Raw genomic sequence first — 24,534 nt, 5'->3', positions numbered from 1 at the left:
TTCCTTGGAGGTTGTGGGCCAACTGAAGTGAACTGTTCCATCCTGAGTGAGCTATAGTAGTTGTATATTTTGAGAAGTCAGGGTGCTCTCCAGGGCGATGCATTCATATGAATAGAGGCATATGAATTTCTCCTTATTTCCTTAGAGATCTGTAGTATCTACAGTGTTATCTTGTTTAATTATTAATAATGATAATTCATATCTTGTCTCCTTTTTGCTTTTCTTCATCAGTCTCACTGAAAGTTTGTCCACTTAGTTGATTGATCATTGTTTTTAAAACAATGTTCTCTCTCTTTCTCATTTATGTTTCATTGTTTTTGTGTTCCAATTTTAAAAAATAATTTACTCTTTTCTTTATTACCCTTTTATTTTTTTGCTTAAAAAATGTGTTTTTCTTGTTCTGAGTTCTTTTTTTTTTTCAGGTAGCATTTTTTTTTATTGGATATTTTCTTTATTTACATTTCAAATGGTATCCCCCTTTCCCCGTTCTCCCCCAAAACCCCCTGTCGCATCCCCCTCCCCCTGCTTCTATAAAGGTGTTCCCACCCATCCACCTGTTCCCTCCTTCTTACCCTCACATTCCCCTGCACTGGAACATCTAGCCTTCACAGGACCAAGGGTCTCTCCTCCTATTGATGCCCAGCAAATCCATCCCCTGTTACATTTGTGGCTGGAGCCATGGGTCCCTCCATGTGTACTCCTTGGTTGGTGGCTTAATCCCTGGGAGCTTTGGGGATTTTGGATGGTTGATGTTGTTCTTCCTATGTAGTTGCACAACTGTTCAGTCCTTTCTTGAAGTCCTCCATTGGGGACCTAGTGCTCAGTCCAATGGTTGGCTGTAAGCATCCAGCTCTGTATTTGTCAGGCTCTGGCAGAGCCTCTTAGGAGACAGCTATATCAGGCTCCTTTCAGTAAGCACTTCTTGGCATCCACAATAGTGTCTGGGTTTGGTGACTGTATATGGGATGGATCCCCAGGTGGGGCAGTCTCTGCATGGCAGTTCCTTCAGTCTCTGTTCTACCCTTTGCCTCCTTATTTGCTTCCATGAGTATTTTGTTCCCATTTCTAAGAAGGACCAAAGCACCCACTCTTTGATCTTCCTTCTTCTTGAGCTTCATGTGGTCTGTGATTTGTATCTTGGATATTCTGAGCTTTTGGGCTAATAACCACTTAATAAGTGAATGCATACCATGTGGGTTCTTTTGTGATTAGATTCACCTTACACAGGATAATATTTTCTAGTTCAATCCATTTGCCTAAGAATTTCATGAATTCATTGTTTTTAATAGCTATGTAGTACTCCATTGTGTAAATGTTCCACATTTTCTGCATTGATTTCTCTGTTGAAGGACATCTGGGTTCTTTCCAGCTTCTGGCTATTATAAAAAAAAAAAAGGCTGCTATGAACATAGTGGAGCAAGTGTCCTTGTTATATGTTGGAGCATCTTTGGGTATATGGTAAGGAATGGTATAGCTGGGTCTTCAGGAAACACTATGGACAATTTTCTGAGGAACCACCATACTAATTTCCAGAGGGGTTGTACCAGCTAGCAATCTCATGAACAATGGAGGAATGTTCCTCTTTCTCCACTTCCTGTCCAGCATCTGCTGTCACTTGGGTTTTTGATCTTAGCCACTCTGACTGGTGTGAGGGGGAATTGATTTGCATTTCCTTGATGACTAAGGATGTTGAACATTTCTTTATGTGCTTCTCAGCCATTCAATATTCCTCAGTTGAGAATTCTCTGTTTAGCTCTGCTCCCCATTTTCTAATAAGGTTATTTGCTTCTGTGGAGTCTAACTTCTTGACTTTCTTCTTTATATATATTGGATATTAGCCCTTTATCAGATGTAGGATTGGTAAAGATCTTTTCCCAAACTGTTGGTTGCCTTTTTGTCCTATTGACAGTGTCCTTTGCTTTACAGAAGCTTTGCAATTTCATGAGGTCCCATTTGTTGATTCTTGATCTCAAAGCATAAGTCACTGGTGTTATGTTCAGGAAATTTTCCTCTGTGCCCGTGTGTTCGAGGCTCTTCCCCACTTTCTCTTCTATTAGTTTCAGTGTATCTGGTTTTATGTAGAGGTCCTTGATCCACTCAGACTTTTTCTCCAAGTGATAAGAATGGATTGATTTTCATTCTTCTACATGCTGACTGCCAGTTAAACCAGGACCATTTGTTGTTGAAAATACTGTCCTTTTTGCACTGAATGATTTTCTCTCCTTTGTCAAAGATCAAGTGACCATAGGTGTGTGGGTTCATTTCTGGGTCTTCAATTCTATTCCATTGATCTACCTCCCTGTCTCTGTAGCTTCTAATACTGCCAAGATATAAATTAGCTCACAGGTATGAATCAGAGATGGAATGAAGGAATGATAGCCATAGTCTGTAGTCCAACTCCCAACAATGAACTCCCAACAATGGTCAGCAGCAGCTGTGAATGGAAGTCCGAGGGTCCTGCAGTTGCTCAGCCCCACAAGGCAAGCAGGCGGAGCAGAGCTTGTTCTGAGTTCTTGAGCACGGCATTTAGATTATTCTAGACATTTGCTTTCTACCAGTTTCATCCTAACCTCTGTTCTGTGGTCTGATTATATTAATACATAGAATATGGTGGGACTGACAAATAGACCTTTTTATTGTCTATTACTCCTGTTTCCTGTTAGTTTTGTTTCTTTATTCTCCATTTATTTATCTGTGTGTCAAATATTTTAGGCTATTATTTTAATTTTGATTTGAAATATTTTAAAGTATAGACATGTATGTGTGTGTGTGTTTGTGTGAGCAAGCATGTGTGCGTGCGTGTATGTGTGTGTGTGTGTGTGTGTGTGTGTGTGTGTGTGTGTGTAAGCCAGGGCATAACCTGTGGGAGTCTGTTCTCCCCTTCCACCATTTGGATTTCTGGATATTGAACCAGGTCCTCAGGCTGAGAAGCAAATACCTTTGCCCCCTGTTCAAGTGTTATTCTGCTGCTATGATAAACACCATGAGTAAAATCAACTTGGGGAGGAAAGGCTTTATTTGGCTGCTTCTTCTAGGTAACAGTTCATCATCGAGGGCAGTCAGCTCAGGAACTCCAGTAGGAACTCAAAGCAGCAACCATGAAAGAACACTGTTTGCTGTCTTGCTCTGCTGGCTCTGCTCAGCTAGCTTTCTAAGGCACCGCAGGACCACCTGCCTAGGAATAGTGCTGCCCACAGTGGACTGGGCCCTCCTGCATAAATTAATAAGCAAGCTAATCCCCCACAGACAAGCCCACAGGCCAATCTGATCTAGGCAATTCCTCACTTGAGGCTTTTGTCTCAGATGGCTCTGAGCTGTCAAGTTGACAGTTGAAGCTAGGGCAGCCCTCATAGCTTAGGTCATATCATGTTTACATTCATCATCAAGCATGGTTTCCTCTAGTTCTTTGAACATTTGGGGGACAATTTCTTTGATGTCTTAGGCTCTTAAATCCAGTGCCTGAGGCTGTCAAGGATTGTTTCTATGACCTATTGATTTCTTTCTTTTCTGTTGCTCACCATGCTTTATAATTTTTTTTTTTTTACTGCCCATTAGATGACTCAAATGGCGTGTGTGCTAGTGATTCTGTAGATTAGAGGTTATATCCAGCAGGGGGTCGAGGTACCTGCATGCTGCTACAAAGAATTCGCCAGAAACAATTAGTAACAAGCACAAGAAGAGAATTTATTCAGAAAGATGAACTTCCAAAGAAGGCAAGCTGGGGTAGGCTTTGCCATTTCCCAAAAGATCTGGGCTTTCTGTACATAATTTGCCTGTCGCATGCCATTCTCCATAGAACTTGACATGGTGCATGTCATATTATTGTCTTAACTCCCTACCCAGAGTGACATTTATTATTACTACGAGCCCTGGGTGGTTTTCCGATACTCTGGAGTGCCTCTACACCTGTGCCCTTGGTGTGAGCCAGTCTGAGTTTGCCTCAGCCGGGAATTCCAGCCCTGCTCTTAGCCAGAGTGCTTTGTTAGGCTTTACTTCCTAGGCCTTGCTCTCCGCCCTACTCACCTGCCTCATTAGCAACTTTGCATTCTGATTGTTTTCTCCCCGGCCAAAAGGATTGCCTGTCCCTGTTGATTTTGTTTGTTTGTTTAAGGACTTGCTTACAGTAAATCTGGGTTTGTCCTATAACACATGGGAATGGATATATCTCTGCTGGTTTTATTATTGCTTTTCTTTTTTTTTTTAAGACTGGCTTCCTAGGAGTCACCCTATATATTGACAAGTGATTGCTAAATGTTACACTCAAATACAAAGATCTAGAAAGGCCTTTCCTTCTACTGACAGATCTATATGTACATTAGATAATGTGGCCAAAGTTTAAGCTCTTCTCATTTGACCCAGTTCCTACAGTCTCCCTTCTCTTGTGTGTCCAGGCAGGAATGTGGAAGTAGCTCAAGTTCAGTCTCCTGGTTGCTCCCCATGTCTGCAGCTTTGGTAGGAGCCTATGGATTCGTCAGGCCCACGCGGCCTCCTGTCCTTCTAGATCTGTCCGGCAAAACCCTTGTTAATCTGCCGCCTGGCTTGTTCTAGGTGGGACCATGCTCTCAGGCTGCCCAGATGACTCTAGGGTTTCCCCATTTACATCTAAAGACGGCTTTTCTGCTTTCTCTACATCAGCCCAGCCTCCTCTGTAAACACAGCTCCTAGCTTTCATGGCCTGTCCGGCGTTCACAGACAGAAAAGCGTCACACGGATGGGATGGTTTCTGAAATGTTCATGGTTCTTTCATATAAGGACATAATATTGACAGAATGTGACTTTTAAGTTTCATTTTGAATGTGTTTCCTAAGCGATTGCAAGAGTAAGTCAACAACAACCTAATCTTTTTATTGTTTCAGATTTCGAGTTCCACCTATAAAGACAGGAATGAGGAATACAGGCAGCAGTTCACACACCTGCCGGACTCAGAGAAGCTGATAGCAGGTACTCGGGGCTCCAGACAAACAGACATGACAGACAGCATAAAGAGAAATCTGAGGCCTTCATGTTAGATAGGGGCTGCTTTGTAAGGATAGCAGTGTGTATTTTACAGTCACATGAGTGTAAGCCATATGTAACCAGGGGCACGGTGACTTCTGATCTGTGAGATATCAACGTACTAACTAAGAAGAAATGTGTGCTCGTGGTTTCTTCAGTCCTTCCATATAAGGCTTTGAAAGGAACATTTAGATTTGATATGGTAGCTCTCCTGAGAAAAATACACTCCTCAACAAGTGCACTGATAGATCAATTTAATAAGAATGTTCTAGGAATAAATTTTGAATAAGTCATTATTCATGTTTCGGTTCATGCAGAATTTTTATATATGCTACGCTTTCCAGTAACAAATTTAGTCAATTTTGTAACAAAAATGCTTTATTGTGTATCTGTTTTTATACATACACACACAGAGACATGGAGGTGTGCTTGTGTGTGAAGGCCAGGGACCAATGCTGAATGCCTTCCAACTCAGCTCACCTTATGTTTTGGGACTGGGTCTCTTGTTGAACCTGAAGCTCACCGATTGGCTACATTCCTCTTGTCTTCTTCCCCAGGGCTGCAATTCTACGCACACTACCACGCTCAGCTTTAAATTTTTAAAATTTTATTTTACTTTATTTTTTTTTATATATGTAGTTGTTTTGCCTGCAAGAGGGCATCAGATCCCTTAAGACTGAAGATGCAGGTGGTTGTTAGCCACTGTGTGGATGCTGGGGATCAAACCTGGACCCTCTGGAAGAGTTGCCGGTGCTCTTAACCATTGGGCTATTACCCCAGCTCCCACATCTGGATTTTTATATGGCTTCTGGGGAATGAAATCAGGTCTTATGTATCCAGGTTGGCCTCAAAGGATAACCCTGAGCTCCTAATTCTCCTGTCTCTACCTCCTAAGTGTTGTGATTACAGACATATGTCACCACTCCCAGTGGAAGCAATATATTTTTATAATAAGAACTTCAAATAGGAAATTGAGAGAAAAGTGGTGGTGGCTCGGGAAGGCTTTGGTCCTTTTGTTTTTGTTGTAATGGAAGGAAACAATTACAACTTTTTTTTTTTTTTTTGCATGTTACAAATGTCCTTGCCAGCCTCCCACTTAAAACAGAAGGCTTTTCACAGAAACTGTTCTAAAATGTATTCTGTTGGTTCCTACCCTGTTTTGTTTTGTTGAGACAGGGTCTTTTTATGTATCCCTGCTGGCCAGCAACTTTCTATGTAGATCAGCTGGCCTCAAACTGGGAGCTATCCCCCTGCCTCTGCCTTCTAAGCACTAGAATTACAAGTGTGTTATCACCACCCCCTGGTGATTTTTACCTTTTCAAGTTGCTAATTTCATTGTATACTCCTTGTAACAGTGGAGAGCCACCCAGGAAAACGGGGAGAAAAGAGTTGGCTCTTCTATCTGTATAATTTGGCTAGTATTTTGTCTTTTGTACATTTTTCAGTGTGTGTGTTTATTTTTAAAAAGTTAGATATTTGCATCTGTTTAAACATGTTTAATGTAGATGTTTAGGACCTGTTATAAAGGGGAGAATGGCTGCACAGGGAACATACTCCAGGTGTCAGGATGGTTCTGTATCATATTTTGGTGGTGGTGGTTACATGACTGTTCATCCGGCACATCTTTATGCAGGAACTTTGTTACTTAAAACTTTTAGAAATTACTAAGGTCTCAGGAACATCCTGGTTGTAACAATGACACTATTTGTGTTATAAATGAGTGAACCCATTCCAGCCAAGAGTGGCTCAGTATATACAGAGTTGCCCTTTGCTATTTCAGGAGATTGGCTTCAGGAAGTCCCCTCAGATGCCAAGGTCCATGAATACCAAGCTCTTATGAAAAATGGTGTAGCATTCACATGGGACCCAAGCACATTCTTTTATGTAGTTCAAGTCATCTCTGGATTACTATTAATGGTTCACACAATGTAAACAAGATGTAAATGGTTGTTATATGTATATGTAAATGTTTAGGGAATTGTGACCTGAAAAAAAGTTTGCCCGTGTTCAGTACAGATGCAGTTCTTTTAAAAAGAAACATTAAAACATACCTTTGTGATTTAGTCTGAGAAGGTAGAGGCCATGTCTATGGGGGGCTGCCTCTGCCTGTCTATTCCCTATCTTTGTCTGCTAAGACTCTAGCAGCTTGGAAACAAGTCTAGAGCTCAGGTCTTTATTCTTGTTTTGTTTTGTTTCGTTTGAGACAGGGTTTCTCTGTATAGCCCTGGCTGTCCTGGAACTCACTCTGTAGACCAGGCTGGCTGCTAACTCAGAAATCTGCCTGCCTCTGCCTACCAAGTGCTAGGATTAAAAGTGTGCGCCACCACCGCCAAGTCTTGAGTCTTAAAACACCCCTCTCCCCAAAGAAACTTCTGGAGCAGTAACAACTCCAGACCAGTGAGGATAGAGCACATTATGGTTATAGTATCAACAGTGGGTTAAGAAAATGGAAACAGGCAGCAACTTGGAACAGTGCCTGATAATCAAAGTTAGACTAGCTTAAGCAACAAAATGAATTGTGATAATGAACCAAAGAATCAAATAAATATCTATGAGTCCATATTGTTATGAATAAATGCTTGAATAATTAAACAGTTATGGAGTTGTAACATAACAATCTTCCCTAAACATTCAGAAGTTTAGGGGCTGGAGAGACAGCTTCATTGGTGAAGTGTCTGATGAACAAGCACAAGGACCTGAATCAATCCTAGAACCCATATAAAAGCCATGTGTGGGGATGCTCTCCTGTGACCCCTGCAGTAAGGGAGCGGGGATGAGGAGACAGGCCAATCAATGAAGCTCATGGCTAGTTACCCTAGGTAAATCAGTGAACTTCAGGTTCAATGAGAGACCCTGTCTCAAAACAATGAGATGGATCAGTGGTTAAGAGCACTGGCTGAGTTCACTCTTCCAGAGGACTTGAGTTCAATTCCCTACACCCACATAGCAGCTTACACCTGTCTTTCCAGTTCCAGGGGACTGGACACCCTCATACAGACATACATGCAGGTAAAACACCAATGTACATAAAATAAAAAAAAAATAAAGAAAATATAGGAACTGGAAATCAGTCATTTGGACTTGGCAAATTACAGGTTATTAGTGACAAGGAGGAGGAAGGGGGAGGAAGCTGCAGCTGGGATCTAGTGAATAGCTAGTTACATACCTAAAGCTATGGTCTTCTCACTTCTCATTCTCCATACCTACATGGCTGAGGAGAATTTCGCCTCACATGTGACATACAGATGGACAAAGCGGTACTTTCACAATGAAAACCTTTCTCAAACATGCTAATTAAGTGCTGTTTGGTGTTCAATGCTGACAACCACATTTCAAGGCCCTTAGCCTCCTCTGATGGATAGATGTAGCCCTTTTAATTAGATTGTTAGCTAACTCTTCTCAAGCATAAGTGCAAAATGACAGCTGTTTCTAACTAACCCTTGGAAACAGTTTCCCAGCCCAAGTGCTTACTAGCCCCAGCGCTGTTTAGTTGTGAAATCAGGCACGTTTGTGGTACAATGGCCATAGGCATTTTAGAAAATGTCCAAGCGCCTGCATTAGCATGGCCTTTTCTTTATTCTCAAGAAAATAGCTTCTTTTATTGACTAATCTTGATCAAAGAAATATTCATTAAAATCTATAATGAGCTTGAGTCAGTAACTCTACTTCTGGGAAAATTGCACTATAGGAGCTTATATGGATATGCTGAGTGGGGTGGGGCTAGGATGTGGGGGAGGGGCCTTGAGAGAGATGGTTAAAGTATGAATAGCATATCTGTTTGGAGTTTTATTCCTTATTCACTCATTTTATATGACAGGCATCGGCTTCCTGTCTTCTAAAACTGTGTAAAAATCTTTCAGTCCACTAATGTACCTTCTTGCCCCATGCCCAGCCCTGTTTTGAATTTAATTAAATGTTGTCTTTGCCATCTCTAAAGGAGCATGTACAAAAGGAGGAAATAAATGCATGTCTAACTATTATTCCTTCCAACATGCACCGGTTCTATGCACTGTTGGGTTTTTTTTTTTTTTTTTTTTTTTTTTTTTTTTTTTTTTTTTTTTTTTTTTTTTTTTTTTTTTGGCTTTTTAAGTAGTGGTATTTATACCTTTAAATTTATTTACTCCTTTAAAAAAAATTGTTTGGAAGACTGTTCTTTTGCTTCGTGATGTTATTGCTCAAAACTTCCATTGTGAGTGCTGTGGCTATCTAAGTGAACAAGGTAGAGGTCCAGACAGGACAGTGTCGTATTGAGGACATGTCATCCAGTCCAAAATCCCTTGCTGACAAAGAACACCTCTCCACAAAGGCAGGAGAATAAGCATAATAATAAAAAAAGGAGCAATTTGTTATTGATTAAACATAAACTAGAATGTGAGCCTGCCATGTTGATACAGGTCTTCAAATCTAGCATTTGGAGGCAGGGGATGCCAAGTTTCAGGCCAACCTATGATATGCAATGAGTTCATCACCGATCGTCAGTACCCCGTCTAAAAGCAACAATAATAACAAAGCAAAGCATACAAACAAAACAAAACTCAGAATGTGGTGTGTGTGACGTCACAAAAACCGACAGCCCTGCAGATACATCGGGCTGGAAACCCAACTCCTTAGGACCAATATAGCTGGGTGCTGAGCATGTCTTCAGTGGGGAGAGCGCTTGCCTCGTAGGTTCCATCCCCAGCACCATGTGGACAGGATGTGGTGGCACAGGCCTATAATTCCAGCACTGGAGGGGTGGAGGCCGCAGGATTAGAGGTTCAAAGTGAGTTTGAGGCATCTTGCTTATTTAGATACATGTATACTATTTAATGTATATTGTATTGATTTGCTCTTGGATTCTCTTCCTGCTTTGTTCTGTATTTTTTATTTTGTGATTATGAAAATAAATCTTTATAGACATTGGAGCCATTTTATTGTGCTATAATTGATCACGTTATTGCTACAAAATTGAGTAAAGCAAGATGTGTCAAAGTGACCCAAGGAGCTTGGTTAACTTCTTGAGTTTTAAGACAGCTTTCTGGTAAGCCATTAGGAAGCTACAATGTCTGTAACAAATAATTTTTGATAAGCATTATTTTCTTATTTCATTCTAGGTGAATCAGGTTCTTAATATAACTGAACATTACCTCCTGAAGTGGCAATTATTTTTATAGTAGATACTCATTTATAAGTAGCAAAGTTGGGAGCACAAAAAAATGCATAACTTTTGCTCTTTTAAAAGAAAATGCTCACTGGGTGGTGGTGGCACATACCTTTAATCCCAGCACTTGGGAGGCAGAGTCAGGCAGATTTCTGAGTTCGAGGCCAGCCTGGTCTACAGACTGAGTTCCAGGACAGCAGGGGCTATAACAGAGAAACCCTGTCTCAAAAAAACAAAAAAACAAAAAAACAAACAAAAAAAAATGCTCTATCTTTTATGTTTAATATAATGCCTTTGCTATCTTTTATATGTATTTATTTTTCTTTGCCACAATTTTAAGCAATTTGACTATGGTTTACATCTATTATGATAGCCCGCATTTTAAGGAAGCCACATTTAAAAATAACTGAAAAGTTCATCAACATATATCAAATATTCTTCTGTTAAAATATTCCAGGTGTGTGCTGTCTCTTTCTGTATAATTAGTATAAAATAATGCAAGGCGATCTATGATCTGGCAAGGCAGGCACCATCTGACAGCCTGTGACACAGTCACCTTAACCTTGCCCCAGACACATGTAGTCAGAACTCTGGAGAGGGGCTAGCACCCTCTTTTCAGCCAAGCAGGTGTCTCTAAAGTCTGAGAACCATTGGGTGACAAAATATTTCAATGAGATAAAAGTTTCCGGACACTTGAAGGCAACCTTTAACCCAGTCTGCTTGGGACATGCATAGTAGTGAGTGGGGACACCTAATCTGCTTACTTATTTACTAACAGCTTTTCTTTGGTAGCATCTCAGCTTTTGTTCCTCCTGAAAGAAGCCTTGCTCAGTGCTTAGAATTTAACACAGCTAAGGCTAAATATTTTGAGGCTTAGTCAGCTTTTCTGTTTTGTTGCTGTTTTGAGACAGGGTCTCTTTATCTAGCTCTGACTGTCCTGGAACACTCTATCTCAGGCTGGCCTCAAACTCACAGAGATCTGTCTGTCTCCTGAGCTGGGATTAAAGGTCTGCATCACTCATGCCTGACAACTTTTATTTTAAAATAAAAAATAAATGAGTTTATGCAGTTTTTAAACTTAGCAGTGGACAGAGTCACCTCGCAGAAGCTCTTCATATCTTGTACAGTGAGTAGCTGGGAGCTATGGCTTGCATTAACAGGAAACGAGAGCTTAGTCTTAGAGGCATGATAGTTGCGCTGGTTAGTTTTTAGCAGCTTGGCATAGACTAGAGTCAAGAGACCCTTAACTGAAGAATTGTCTCCATCAGCTGGCCTGGGAGCGTATCTGTGGGGCTTTTTCCTGATTCCTGATTGATGTGTAAGGGCTTAGCTCACTGTGGGTGATTCTAACCCTAGGCAATTGGTCCTGAGCAAGCTGGTAAACAGTGTTCTTCAGTGTTTTCTGCTCCAGCTCCTGCCATGACTTTCCTCACAGATGACAGACTGTGATGCGGAAGTGTAAACCAAATAAACTCTTTCCTCTTCTTCCAAGTTTCTTTGGGTCATAGTATTTATCGCAACGACAGAAAGCAAACAAAGTTTCCCTTTCAGTTAAGTCAAAATATCCTGACAAAAGCAGTTTAGAGAAGAAAGGATTATTTCAGCTCACAGTGTCGGGTTATAGTCCATCAGAGCTGGTTACATCACATCCATAGTCAGGAACAAGAGGAACGAATGCATGCTGGCTTGTGCTCAGTATTTTCTCTCTACTCTTACACAGGCTAGCACTGAAACCCAAGGAACAGTGTTACCCACAGTGGTTTAGTCTTCCCACCGGAATCAGTGTAATCAAGACAGTCTCCTAAGACATGCCCACAGCCAATCAATTTCAACAGTCTCTCACTGAGACACTTCTAGGTAATCCTAATTGTGTCAAGTTGACAATAAAGGCAAGGTCTCAGCCGGGCGGTGGTGGCGCACACCTTTAATCCCAGCATTTGGAAGGCAGAGGCAGGCGGATTTCTGAGTTTGAGACCAGCCTGGTCTACAGAATGAGTTCCAGGACAGCCAAGGCTACACGGAGAAACCTTGTCTCAAAAAAAAAAAAAAAAAAGGCAAGGTCTCTTTATATAACCCTGGCTGCCCTGAAGCTCAGTATGTGGATTAGGCTCAAACTCACAGAGATCTGTCTGCCTCTGCCTCCTGAGCACTGGGATTAAAGATGTGTGCCACCATGCCCAGCTTTTTAGCTTCCAAATGTGCTGTGTGTTTTTCTACCATGAGACCTGTGCATGTCCTGGTCTATCATAATTCGGCCATCTCTTTATTGATCTTTGGATTCTTTTTAAAGATTACTTATTCAGGGAAATCATTCCTGATAATGCTTCTCCATACCTCAGCTGTATAACAGCTCTTGTTATATACCTTTACACTTTGGCCACCATCTTACTTGTCTTTGTATCTGTTGATGGTTAATCTTCACTGACAACTTGATTGGACTTGATCTCCTAGGAGACATATCTCTGGGTGTGTCACACCATTCCATCCATGAGCTGGGTCCTGTAACTGAACTAGAGGGGAGAGCAGCTGAGCACAGTGAATCCCATTTCTCTGCTTGTCCAACCTGCTCCCACCCTGTGCCTTCCCTAACACGAGCAACTGTGCTCCTGAACTGTAGTAGTTACCTTTCCTGTTGCTGCTCTAAAATCCCCCAACAAAAGCAACTTGAAGGAAGACATCTTCATTTTGGCTCATAGTCCATTATGATGTGGAAGTCCTGGTGTTGGGCACTGGAGGTGGCTTGTTTCATCGCACTCATGATAGGAAGCATCGAGTTTTCTCCATCGTATACAGTTAGGAACCCTAGCCTATAGAATGGTACCACCCATATCCAGGGAGGGTCTCACTTGCCCAATTCATCTGATTGAGACAATCCCTCACAGGAATGCCCAGGGGTTTATCTCATAGACAATTCCAGATCCTAGCAGGTTGACAGTATCGACCATCATGCCTACCTCTCATTTACAAAGTTCCAGGAGGGTAAGAAATATTTCCGATGAACTTAGTGCCCAACAAAATAGCTGGCCTAGAATGTGTGGATGAATTAATGAATGAATGAACAAACGAATGAATGAATGAGTGAGGACAGGGATGGCATCCCACGAGCTGAAGTAGTATAAGGTTTATTTAGTTGTCAGACTTTTGTGAATGACCTTCTCTTCTCTTCGTCTCCATAGATTATGCTTGTGCTCTTCAGAAGGATATCTTGCTTCAGGGGCGGCTGTACCTTTCAGAAAACTGGCTGTGTTTCTATAGCAACATCTTCAGATGGGAAACTACAGTAAGATATGTTTGCATTTGATTTGTTGATAGAAATAACTGCATAGTTAGAATAAACAGTATTCTTAAAAGGAAGGTATTTAAGATGATTCAAAAGTAAAACCATATATATTTGTCTATGTTTATGTAAGTGTAATGTGTTTATGTATACACAAATGTATAATGTACTTTTCTAATTTTAACACGTCAAGCCCCATTTGCACTTACTGCAGTTAGGTTGGAAGGGGCTTGGCTGTCAAAACCATGGTTACCTGACAGACTGTCTAGATTGTACTTGAGGGTTTAAATGTGGACCCTGAACTCCCACGTCATTCACACCCAATCCTAATATTAGATCCCCATATTGATGGGCGTAACACTGAAGGGAGAGTGTTTGACCCACCCAGGGCCCCTCTTCTTTGATGACACTGGCTTCATGTTCACAGAGAACACAGCATGTGTGTGTAAATCCTTGAAGCAGGGCTTTCAGCCAAATACTCTGGATTAGATTGATGCAACACTTGGTATTCAGGGTTGTATATGCCTCTGAAAATGTGCATTTCAGTTTTTAAAAAGCATTTATTTTTATGTGTGTGTTTTTAGATTTCTATTGCTTTAAAGAATATAACCTTTATGACCAAGGAGAAAACCGCTCGACTCATCCCAAATGCTATCCAGATCATCACGGAGGGGGAAAAGGTGAGCCATTTCTCCATCTTTGCCAGATTAATAACAGGGAGATCTGTTTTACACAGATAGCTTTGGAAATGCAGGTAGCTCTTGAAGTTACAGTGTCTTGTGAAGACACGGGATATTCTATAATAGATTCTTGTATGTTTAAATGGTTACTATTTGCAGAGGAGAATGCAGGACAGCCAGAGGTGGGAAAGACAGTGGGAGGTGGTTTTTTTTTTTTTTTTGATGATGTCACAATTAAATCTTCTTCTTTGTATGCTAATAAAAATAAAGAAATGCACAGGATACAGGGACATTCGTAATCATTAGGCTATATGCTGTATACACAAAAGTGCTAGAATGTATCTTCTACAAAGAATATATATCTGAAGCTAGGCACAGTGGCACATGTCTCTAATCCCAGCACTCCGAAAGCAGAGATAAGCAGATCTCTATGAGTTGGAGACCAGCCTGGTCTATAGAACTGGTTCTTGGACAGCCAGGGATACTCAGAAAAAACCCTGTCTTGAAAAACAAGCTACCACAAAAGCAAAAGTACAAAAAAAGAATGTATATCTAGGTCTCAGCTTTTTATTTATTTATTTTTTTCTGAGACAGTTTCTCTGTGTATCCCTGGATGTCCTGGAACTCAGTTCTGTACACCAGGCTGGCTTCTAACTCAGAGATCCACCTACCCCTGCCTCCTAGGATTAAAATTTGCCACCACTGCCCCAAGGGCTCAGGTTAATGAATTGAAAAATCCGTCTGTTGAAAGCATTAATACCCAAATCAATGTGTGAAAGTTTCTCCATCACTCCAGCAAAGGACTCGCTTTCCCCTTCCTGTAGATGAGCACTTTGTGATAGGAAGTCACTGACCAGGCCAATGGAAGAGAAGCCACTATGTGGCTCCACTCAAGGATGCATCTTGCTGCACTTTCTTATTGAAGTCAACTTTAAATATGACTTTACAAAAATAGCTAAATGTGGAGAAATATATTAGGTTAAAAAGAGACACAGAATTATAGATTGAATATTTTCTCATTTTCTTGTTTCTATAACATCATAGGCCTCTGAGTTCAGCTTGGGTGTTTTATGTGCACTGTTAACAGAGATCCAATATTTTTGGAGTAGTTTTTAAAACTTGAAAAATTGCATAACTTAAAATTTATATCATTAATATAGGCATTTCTGAATTCCACTTGTATTTTCAGTTTATACAGGGCTCAATTGACAGGCATGACAGGCAACGTATCTCAAAGTTCAGAATAAAAGCACTTCCATTTTAGTCTATAAATTTACTTAGATTAATTTGAGAAAATTATGATAAACAAACAGCTGTCTAGTCTTAGCCCATTTTCCTAGTTAAAAAAGCAACAACATTGTGCTTGAAATTTGTTTACTACAAGATACTATTTGTTATAGGGCAGGGTTTATAAAAACATTTATGCAAGAACTATTTGTCTTTCTTTTAACACAAGGGTAAGTGAAAACTGTGGAAAATTGGGAGTGGTTGGCTTTGGTCATAGCAAGATCCTGACAGACTCTTCTCCTTGCCACGGACCGGCTTTCAGCGGAGAGCCCTGGTTCCACAGGGCGATGAGTTCTGGCCAGGTGTGCAAGGGATTCGGCTGGTGATAAACAGACACGAAACAAGAAGTGTGCTATCTGAATGTATTTCTTAAAAATGGCATGAGACTTTTACAGTCATTGCAAAAGCAAAATGAAAAATCTGGCAGCTCAGTAGTCGAGGTACCTCTGAGGCCATCTAAAACACACTGGGTCGAAATCTCGAATCTCGAATCCTCAATGCTGAATGCTGTCTCTCTGTCTCTCTCTGTCTCTCTCTGTCTCTCTGTCTCTCTCTGTCTCTCTGTCTCTGTCTGTCTCTGTCTCTGTCTCTGTCTCTGTCTCTCTCTCTCTCTCTCTCTCTCTCTTTCTTTCTCTCTCAAGGTCCCGCCCATCCTCAGTAAAATGCCCAGTATGCTAATCTTTTAGGCCAGTAGAAACCTTTCTCTTGCTAATTCCTAGGAGTGGTTCAGCTGCAGATTCTGCTTGACCTTGCCCTGGGATAAGTCTCCCATCTGTAACCTTCAATGCCCTACCCATAATGCAGGAGGCAGTTAGTCTAGGTGGATAAATTCCAAGCCAGGGTTTGGCTAAGATGTTGGAACTTTGGTAAAGGTCAGAGAGCAATGTTCAATTTTGTCTAGCTGTTAATAAATCATATCTTGATGAGCACCTAGCACACGAGTATGAGGACATATCTAGGCTACCTCTGAGTTAGGGGTGCCAGGCGACAATGGGGGGGGGGGCAGGAGATTGACTTCCTTGAAGTTTTCGCCTCAAATACTGCTGTCACACAGTGTGCGTGGCATCTCCTCTTATTTTTTCCAGTACTAAATTTGTCTCCATATTTTTCTTTGTAGTTTTTCTTTACATCTTTTGGTGCCAGAGACAGAAGTTACCTGAGCATATTTAGGTTGTGGCAGAATGTATTACTAGATAAGGTAAGTGTTCATTCTAAATGCATTTTAAAAGGAGACACACTAGGGGCTAGTGTGTATCTCAGTAGGATATGCGAAGAGCCCTTTCTTATCTTCATGAATCAATTCTGATGACTGTTCAAAAATTTAAAGCAAAAGATCTTTAGTTGTTTTGGGGTTCTTTTTCAAATTCAAGAAGAAAAATTGAAGAGCAGGGTGTGGTGGTGCACACCTTTAATCCCAGCACTCAGGAGGCAGAGGCAGGTGGATCTCTGTGAGTTTGAGGCCCACCTGGTCTACAGATAAGAGTTCCAGAACAGTCAGAGATACATAGTGAGACTCTATCAACCACCCCCCCCCCCAAACACACACCTGTAAAAAGAAAAGAAAAGAAGGAGAGGAAGAAAATTGAAAACTTAGGAACTAGAGAAGTGTCTCAATGGGCAGAGGCATGTGCCACCAAGCCTTATGATCAGAGTTTGATTTGTAGGACTCATACTGTGAAAGGACAGAACTGACACCCACAAACTAACCTCTTACTTCCACATGTACATCACAGCACACATGCACACACACTCCTACACAACTAGATGGATAACTAAATGAAGTACAAGTGTGAATTAAAGCATGAAGGGGGGGGGTAATGTGGCATGCGCATGCGCAGACGCACATGCACGCAGAGGCTGAGGAGGATGTCTGATGCTGTTTTGGGCCATTACCCATCTCGCTGCTTTGAGACAGGGTCTCATGGATCCAGGAGTTGACTGGTTAGGCCGGCCGGCTGGCAAGCACAGGAGCTGCCTGGCTCCATCTCCCAGGGATGGAGCCGCAGGTATATGTAGCCATTTCTGGCATTTTACGTGGGTGTTTGGGATTTGAACTTTGGTTCTCATCCTTCCCCAGCAAGCATTCTTATCTATTGATCTATCTCCCCAGCTCCATAACTGTTGTTTTTGTTCTGGTGGTTGAAGCCAGGGCCTCCTCTATGTACCACTGAGCTATATTCCCCACCCCTATAAGTTACTGTGCTCATTAAGATCCCTAAGATAATGACCACAATAAAAAATATTAAAAGAATCATTAATGGAAGTAAAATGATTAACCAGAAAATATGTTTCACACATAAGAAGCTAATAATGGAAATATAAAGGGACACACACATTTATAAGCAAAACACACTTAGTGTCTTAGTTAGGGTTTCTATTGCTGTGATAAAACACCATGACTACTGCTGGGGAGGAAAGGGTTTATTCAGCATAGGCTTCCACATTGCAGTTCATCACCATAGGAAGTCAGGGTAGGAACTCAACAGGGCAGGAAGCTAGAGGTAGAAGAAGCTAATACAAAGGCCATGGAGGAGCCAGGCGGGGGTGGCGCACGCCTTTAATCCCAGTACTTGGGAGGCAGAGGCAGGTGGATTTCTGAGTTGGAGCCAGCCTGGTCTACAGAGTGAGTTCCAGGACAGCCAAGGATACACAGAGAAACCCTGTCTCGAAAAACTAAAAAAAAAAAAAAACAAAACAAAAAACAACAACAACAAAAAAACAAAGGCCATGGAGGGGTTGCTGCTCAGCCTGCTTCTTTATGGAAACCAGGACCACCAGCTCAGGAATGGCACCACCCCCAACGGGCTGAGCCCACCACCATAAATCACTAAGAAAACTCCCTCCAAGCTTGCTCACTGCTGGACTTTGCGGAGGCATCTTCTTAGTTGAGCCTCCCTCCTCTAATGACACTAGCTTGTGTCAAGTTGACATAAAACTAGCCAGTACATTCAGTAAAATGACCTTTTAATATGTAAATCCTCATATAAATATAAATGAATCAAACAGTGCACTCAAGACCTGAAGACTGATGGAATAAAAATTACACAACCCAACTATGTGTTATGCCTGAGACAGAAAAGCTTCAAAGCCCAGGCGTCTTGAAAGTGAAAGAAGGGGCTGGAGAGATGGCTCAGTAGTTAAGAGCACTAACTGCTCTTCCAGAGGTCCTGAGTTCAATTCCCAGCAACCACGTGGTGGCTCACAACCATCTGTAATGGGATCTGATGCCCTCTTCTGGTGTATCTGAAGACAACTACAATGTATTCACATACATAAAATAAATAAATCTTAAAAAAAAAAAAGATTTTTGAAAAAAAAAGTGAAAAAAGCAAATAAGACATGCAAATGGAGAACAGTGTGGATGAGAAACATCTCACCAGGTGGACTTTAACACTAAAGTGATAGACAAGGAGTGTGCACCTACATTGGTAGAGGGCAAAATCATCTGGAATTCATAAACGTTGTAAATGCATATGCAGCTAGTACCAGAGCCCTAATGTACATAAAGCAAAATCAAACAATTGAAGGGAGAAATAAATTAGCAGTAACAGCTGAGTTCAATACCCCACTTTCAGCAGTGGGAACAACTACACAGAGATCAATAGTAAAGAGAACAACAACATGACTAACCAGGACCAGAGGACACCTATGGAATGTTTTGTCTAACAACAACAGATGCACATTTTTCTCAAGGGCATGTGGACATTCTCCAAACAGACCCTAGTCCTAGATTATGAAACAAGCCTCAGTACATTCAAAAAGACTAAAGTAATGCAGAATGTATTCTCTGGTCACAGTGGATTGAAATTAGGAACCAGAGGTTCACTAGAAAGTGGACATTAAATAGAAGATTCCTACAGAGCCACTGGGTAAAAGAAGAAATCACAAGGGAACTGTGGTTTCTTGTGTCCATCTCCTCCCTGGAGGGAGGAACTGGTGGGGTCTGCAGGATCCTGGTGCAGCTGTGAGTGCTTCGGGGAGAAGGCCTTTTCTGAGGATTTTAGTGTTACAGCTCTCTCAGACAGTATTCAAAGAAACAGCTCTCTTAGACAATCTTCAGAGAAACGGCTGGTTATTCGGGATGGACACGGGCTATAAATGAACCTTGGAGAATGGGAAGGAGTTTTCAACTTGAATGTAAATCATTGGCTGGTGCTTAAGGTACTGGGAATGCCTCATTTGCATGGGAAAGCATGCCAGGAATCCCAGGTGCTTGCTGGGCAGGTTCTTATTGGGAAAGAGGAAACAACTTGTAAGTTTGCCAAAGACTGCAGTAACCTTCCTCAGGTAGAAGGTGTAGGGGTCATGCTCCCCAGATAAGGTCAGGAAGAGAAGAGGAAGGCCCGTTAGAAAAGGGAGCCCTCCCTTTGGTGCCATACCTGGACATTGTAGACAGCAACCTTAAATAGCAGGGTTTCCCCCACAGGAAATTATAAAAACAAATCCTTTCATGAGCCCAACGAAAACAAAACGAGATCACATCTCACAGGACAAGGCCAAAGCACCATTTAGAGGGGAAGTCATCACTGTGAACACTTGCCTTGTTATATATATTTTTAAAAAGGTGAATCTTGAATCCATGACCAACCTACCTTTTGGCTTTATAATATTACAAAAAGGAGAGCAAATAAACTTGGTATAAACAGAATCAAAGAAATAATAAACATTGGAGCAGAGACGAAAGTCATTGAGAACAGTAAGGTAGGCATCAATAGAATGAAAAGTTTTCTTGGAAAATATTAAAGATCAACAAACTTTAACCATATCTATGTAGTGTAAAGAAGAGATGAGGTAGAGGTGCATGCCTATGATTTTGATGATAGGGAGACTGAAGCAGGATAGTTGAGAGTTCAAGGCCAGCCTGGGGCACATTAGGAAAACCCCATCTCAACAAACAAAGAAAAACCAAAATGGAATTAAGACTGAAGAGACTAACCATATAAGAGAAACACAGTTTAAAAGTTTAGCATTTATTGTGCACATGTGTGTGCTTAGGCAGGTGTGTATGTGTGTGCATGTGCACATATGGTGCCTTCTGTATTCTTGGTTTACATGTTTGGAGAACCACCATCTTCATATTACTTGAGCTTGTCAAACCTTTTGATCACTTCATTCTTAGCACTAGCCATGTAAACTCTCATTTAATAATAACTTTGAACTTTGGACTTTTAACATTGTTGAGACTGTTGTAGACTATGGGGACTTTTGAACTTGGACTAAATGTATTTTTGCATTATGCTATGTTTAGGTATGGCCTCCATAGACTCATGTGTTTTGACAAGCCTATGGAGGCTAGGGAGTAGAATGTGATAGTTTATATATGCCTGGCCCAGGGAGTGGCATTATTAGGAGGTGTGGCCCTCTTGGAGTAAGTGTGTCACTGTGGGCATGGGCTTAAGACCCTCATCCTAGCTGCCTGGAAGTTAGTCTTCCACAAGCAGCCTTCAGATGAAGATGTAGACCTCTCAGCTCTCCTGTATCATGCCTGCCTAGATGTTGCCCTGCTCCCACCTTGATGATAATGGACTGACCCTCTGAACCTGTAAACCACCCCAATTAACCAATTAAATGTTGTTCTTTATAAGACTTGCATTGGTCATGGTGTCTGTTCACAGCAGTAAAACCCTAACTAAGATACTAGGTTTGGACTCTCAGCACCCAGATAAAAACAGGTGTACAGTGCACACCTAGAATTCCATTGCTGAAGAGGCAGAGACAGAGGCACCCTGGGGCTTGCTGATCAGAGTCAGTCTTTGAGTTCCAGGTTCAGTGAGAGATTCTGACTCAACATTTTATATATATATATATATACACATGTATACACACACACACACACACACACACACACACATATATGTATATATATGCATTCTGTTTAAACTCATCTCTGTTGGTTTCTACCCTCACTGACCTCAGGGATGGAGTTTGACCTGAGTGTGGTAAAATGAAATCAACTCCTTTCTCCTACAACTTGATGATGTCATGGTCATTATCACAGCAATAGAAACCCAAACTAAAACCTTGGGCTTGCTTTCAGTTTTTGATTGCTTTTGTTTTTAGATTGATAAAAGCTACATTAGCTAGATTTGTTTTCTTTTTATTGAGACAAGGACCTATTGTAGTATTGCAATGTAGCAGTGGCCTGGAACTCACTATATAGTCCAGGCTGGTCTCAAACTCACAGAGATCCTCCTACCTCTGCCTCCTAAGAATTGATAAAGGTATGTGCCACCTCATATGGCTCTTGATTTATTGATCTTGTATGATACTCTTAAAAAAAAAAAAGAAAAAAGAAAAAGTCCTAAATATAAATATGCAAATTTTGTTTACTTCTTGAATGAGAACACTTTAAAGACAAATTGATTTAAAAGAAAGATTTGTTTGTTTGTTTGTTTGTTTTGTTTTTATGAGACCAGGTCTCTCTACATAGCCCTGAGTGTTCTAGAACATAGTGATATGTAGACCAGGCTAGCCTCAAAATCATAGAGATCCACTTGTCTCTGCCTTCTGAGTGCTGGGATTAAAGGTATGCACCAACACACCTGCCTTGTAGAAACATTATATTTTAAACAGCATGCTTTTGCACTCGTTTTATTTATTTTTCCAGCAAAGTCCACAGAAGAAGGAAAGATCTAGACTCATACTGCTGCCATTGACAGAGAATGTTTGTAGAGCTGGAAGTGTAGCTCAGTAGCAGAGGGTAGGCCTAGTGTGTACAGAATACAGAGTATCTGCGATCCTAGTACTGAGGAGTGGCAAGTAGGAGAATCAGAAGTTGTGGCAAATTCTAGACCAACCCGGGGTACATGAGATCTCTCATTGAAAGAAAGAAGAAAAAAATGTTTTTAATAGAACTATTTTTTTTCCAACTCATAAGACTCCTTTGTTACAGTACATAGGAAAGGATCGTGTGTTTCCAGTATTAACTCCTGACGGGAGTCTCCAGTGTCTGGTGTTTGTCTGTCAGCCTGTTTTTGAAGTGATTTATAACACTTGTTTCTACAAACTTGCACTTACTATCCTTGCTTAGTTAGCACTTCTAGCCAGCTCCCTGAGCTCCTGTGGTACAACCACTGCTTTCTCCGGCTTTGGTAGTAAACCATGCAACCAAAGTTTAAGAAGACCAGGCTATTCTCCACCCAACGTCCGCTCATTTAAAGCAGCCCGCATCTCACACTGGAGCCCGCCAGCCAGTCCTGACTCCTGCGGGTAGTTGGTTTGGTTTTTCAGACAGTGGCTCACCTTGCAGACCAGGTTTAGCCTTGAATTCATAATCCTCCTGCCTTTGCCTCCCAAGTGCCATCATGCCTAGTTGCTTTTACATTTTTTAAAATGTGTGTGCATGTGTGTGTACACGAGTGCGTGCATGCAACGCCCCCCCACCTTCCCCATACCACACAAAAGAATAACACTTCTTGATACTTGTCAATCATATGAAATTCTAAGTTTGGTGCCCATAAATAAAGTTTTATTGGAAAGCAGCCATTCTCATTTGTTTATGTTTTCACATGACACCAGCAGAGTTGAGCATTTGCAACAGAGACCATATGGCTCACCAAGCATATATTTACTATATGGCCCTTTCCAGAAACAGTTTGTCCAAGCTTCAACAATACTACAGCCAAAGTTGTGCTTTTAAAATATGTGCCTGTGACTGGATTGTTTTTGTGACTTTTATTTTTACTTTTTTGTGTGTGTGTGTGTGGTAAAGAGGACTTTACCACTTTATTTTTGCATCTCACTTAACAATTATTGCCTCATTAACAATTATTGCCTCAAAGGTTTACATAGGGACTCATTATCTGGGTCCTATGGCTCAAATGTTTCAATGTCTTCCCTTAATTGTTCTATATTTTTGTGTGTGACCAGTAGTTTTCAAACACGTTCCACAAATTTCGATCTCTGATTTCCCACCCCTTCTTCTGAGTCTCCTTAATAAATCCCAAGTAGCCTTCATCTTTGCTTCCATTTTGCATTTCCCATTTATAACATTGGCTGCGATTACAATTCTTTGTTTTGTTTTCATTCTCCTTGCTTGGGCTATACACACCTGGAGGACAAAGGCCATGTCTGTCTCGTTCACTGTCTTATAGTCAGTGACAAAGCTCAGTGTTACCATATAGCTGGTGACATCCGTCTCCACTAACTCCACAGAGTCTCAACCTGCTAGGCCCTACATATCCGACAGGGTCAGGACATTAAATGTGTCCCCTTGCTCTCTACAGTATGCCAGTTTGAGTAATGAGTTATGTATGTCATGTATCAGATACTCAATAAATACATTTTAAGTATATCAATTTATTAAAATAATAAGGATTTGGTATCTGAATATGAAGTATGCCTATTTAATAAAACATTGTAATTATTTTTGTTCAGAGAGAAAGCCAGTATTGAAAAAAAAGACAAAAAAAGATTCATTTGTTTCAGAATCATTAAGGGGTCATCCTAATTTACATATACATTTAATTCATTTGTTTCTGTTTTCTTGTTGTTTAGCTTTGAGGCTGCATTTTATATGTAAGTACACTGTAGTTGTTTTCAGACACATCAGAAGAGGGTATCAGGTCTCATTACAGATGGTTGTGAACCACCATGTGGTTGCTGGGATTAGAACTCAGGACCTTTGGAAGATCAGTCAGTGCTCTTAACTGCTGAGCCATCTCTCCAGTCGGAGGCTGCATTTTAATTCCAACAACTCCCCCCCTCCCTTTGCTTCCTCCAAGCCCTCCTGTATAACCCCTCCCACTCTCCTTCCTTGATGGCTTCATTACTCATCAACTGTTATTGCATGCATATATGTAATTGTATATACACTTGTAGTCCCATATAAAACATGTTGAGTCCCTATAGTATCACTTGCATATATGGTTTCGGGGTTGACTGTTTGTCACTGGACAACCAGTGTGTGCTTCCCTGAACTCCTGATCTCAGCTTTACTTGGTTGCCTGGAGTACTCTGTAGGATGAAGCTCATGGGCTTCCCCCCTAGTGGTTTGACATGCTCATTGGTGTCATCGGTTTAGCTCATGTTTGGGCAAACATGTTAGTGAAACTTTACTGGTATAGCTTACGACATTACTAGGAGACAATCTCACAGCAAACTCTCTGATCCTCTGGCTCTTTCTTTTCTTCCCCCTCCCCCTCCCCTCCCCTTCT

The 24,534-nt window shown here is 41.2% G+C and overlaps 1 protein-coding gene across 6 annotated transcripts in view; it reads left to right on the top strand.

Moving 5' to 3' along the window:
- The window catches only part of Gramd1c (GRAM domain containing 1C), an 89,029-nt gene that overhangs the window by 25,170 nt on the left and 39,325 nt on the right, over positions 1-24,534 (top strand). For all 6 annotated transcript variants that reach the window (XM_031363948.1, XM_031363944.1, XM_031363949.1 and 3 more), the window contains 4 exons: positions 4,857-4,941; positions 13,312-13,415; positions 13,997-14,092; positions 16,497-16,577. In XM_031363948.1, the coding sequence (XP_031219808.1) occupies positions 4,857-4,941; positions 13,312-13,415; positions 13,997-14,092; positions 16,497-16,577 (366 nt within the window). The remainder of the gene's footprint in view (positions 1-4,856; positions 4,942-13,311; positions 13,416-13,996; positions 14,093-16,496; positions 16,578-24,534) is intronic.

The sequence above is a fragment of the Mastomys coucha genome, unplaced genomic scaffold (genome assembly GCF_008632895.1).
Source record: "Mastomys coucha isolate ucsf_1 unplaced genomic scaffold, UCSF_Mcou_1 pScaffold12, whole genome shotgun sequence".
Taxonomy (NCBI): domain Eukaryota; kingdom Metazoa; phylum Chordata; class Mammalia; order Rodentia; family Muridae; genus Mastomys; species Mastomys coucha.
Note: the sequence above shows the minus strand (reverse complement) of the source record. Positions and strands in the feature narration are given on the sequence as shown.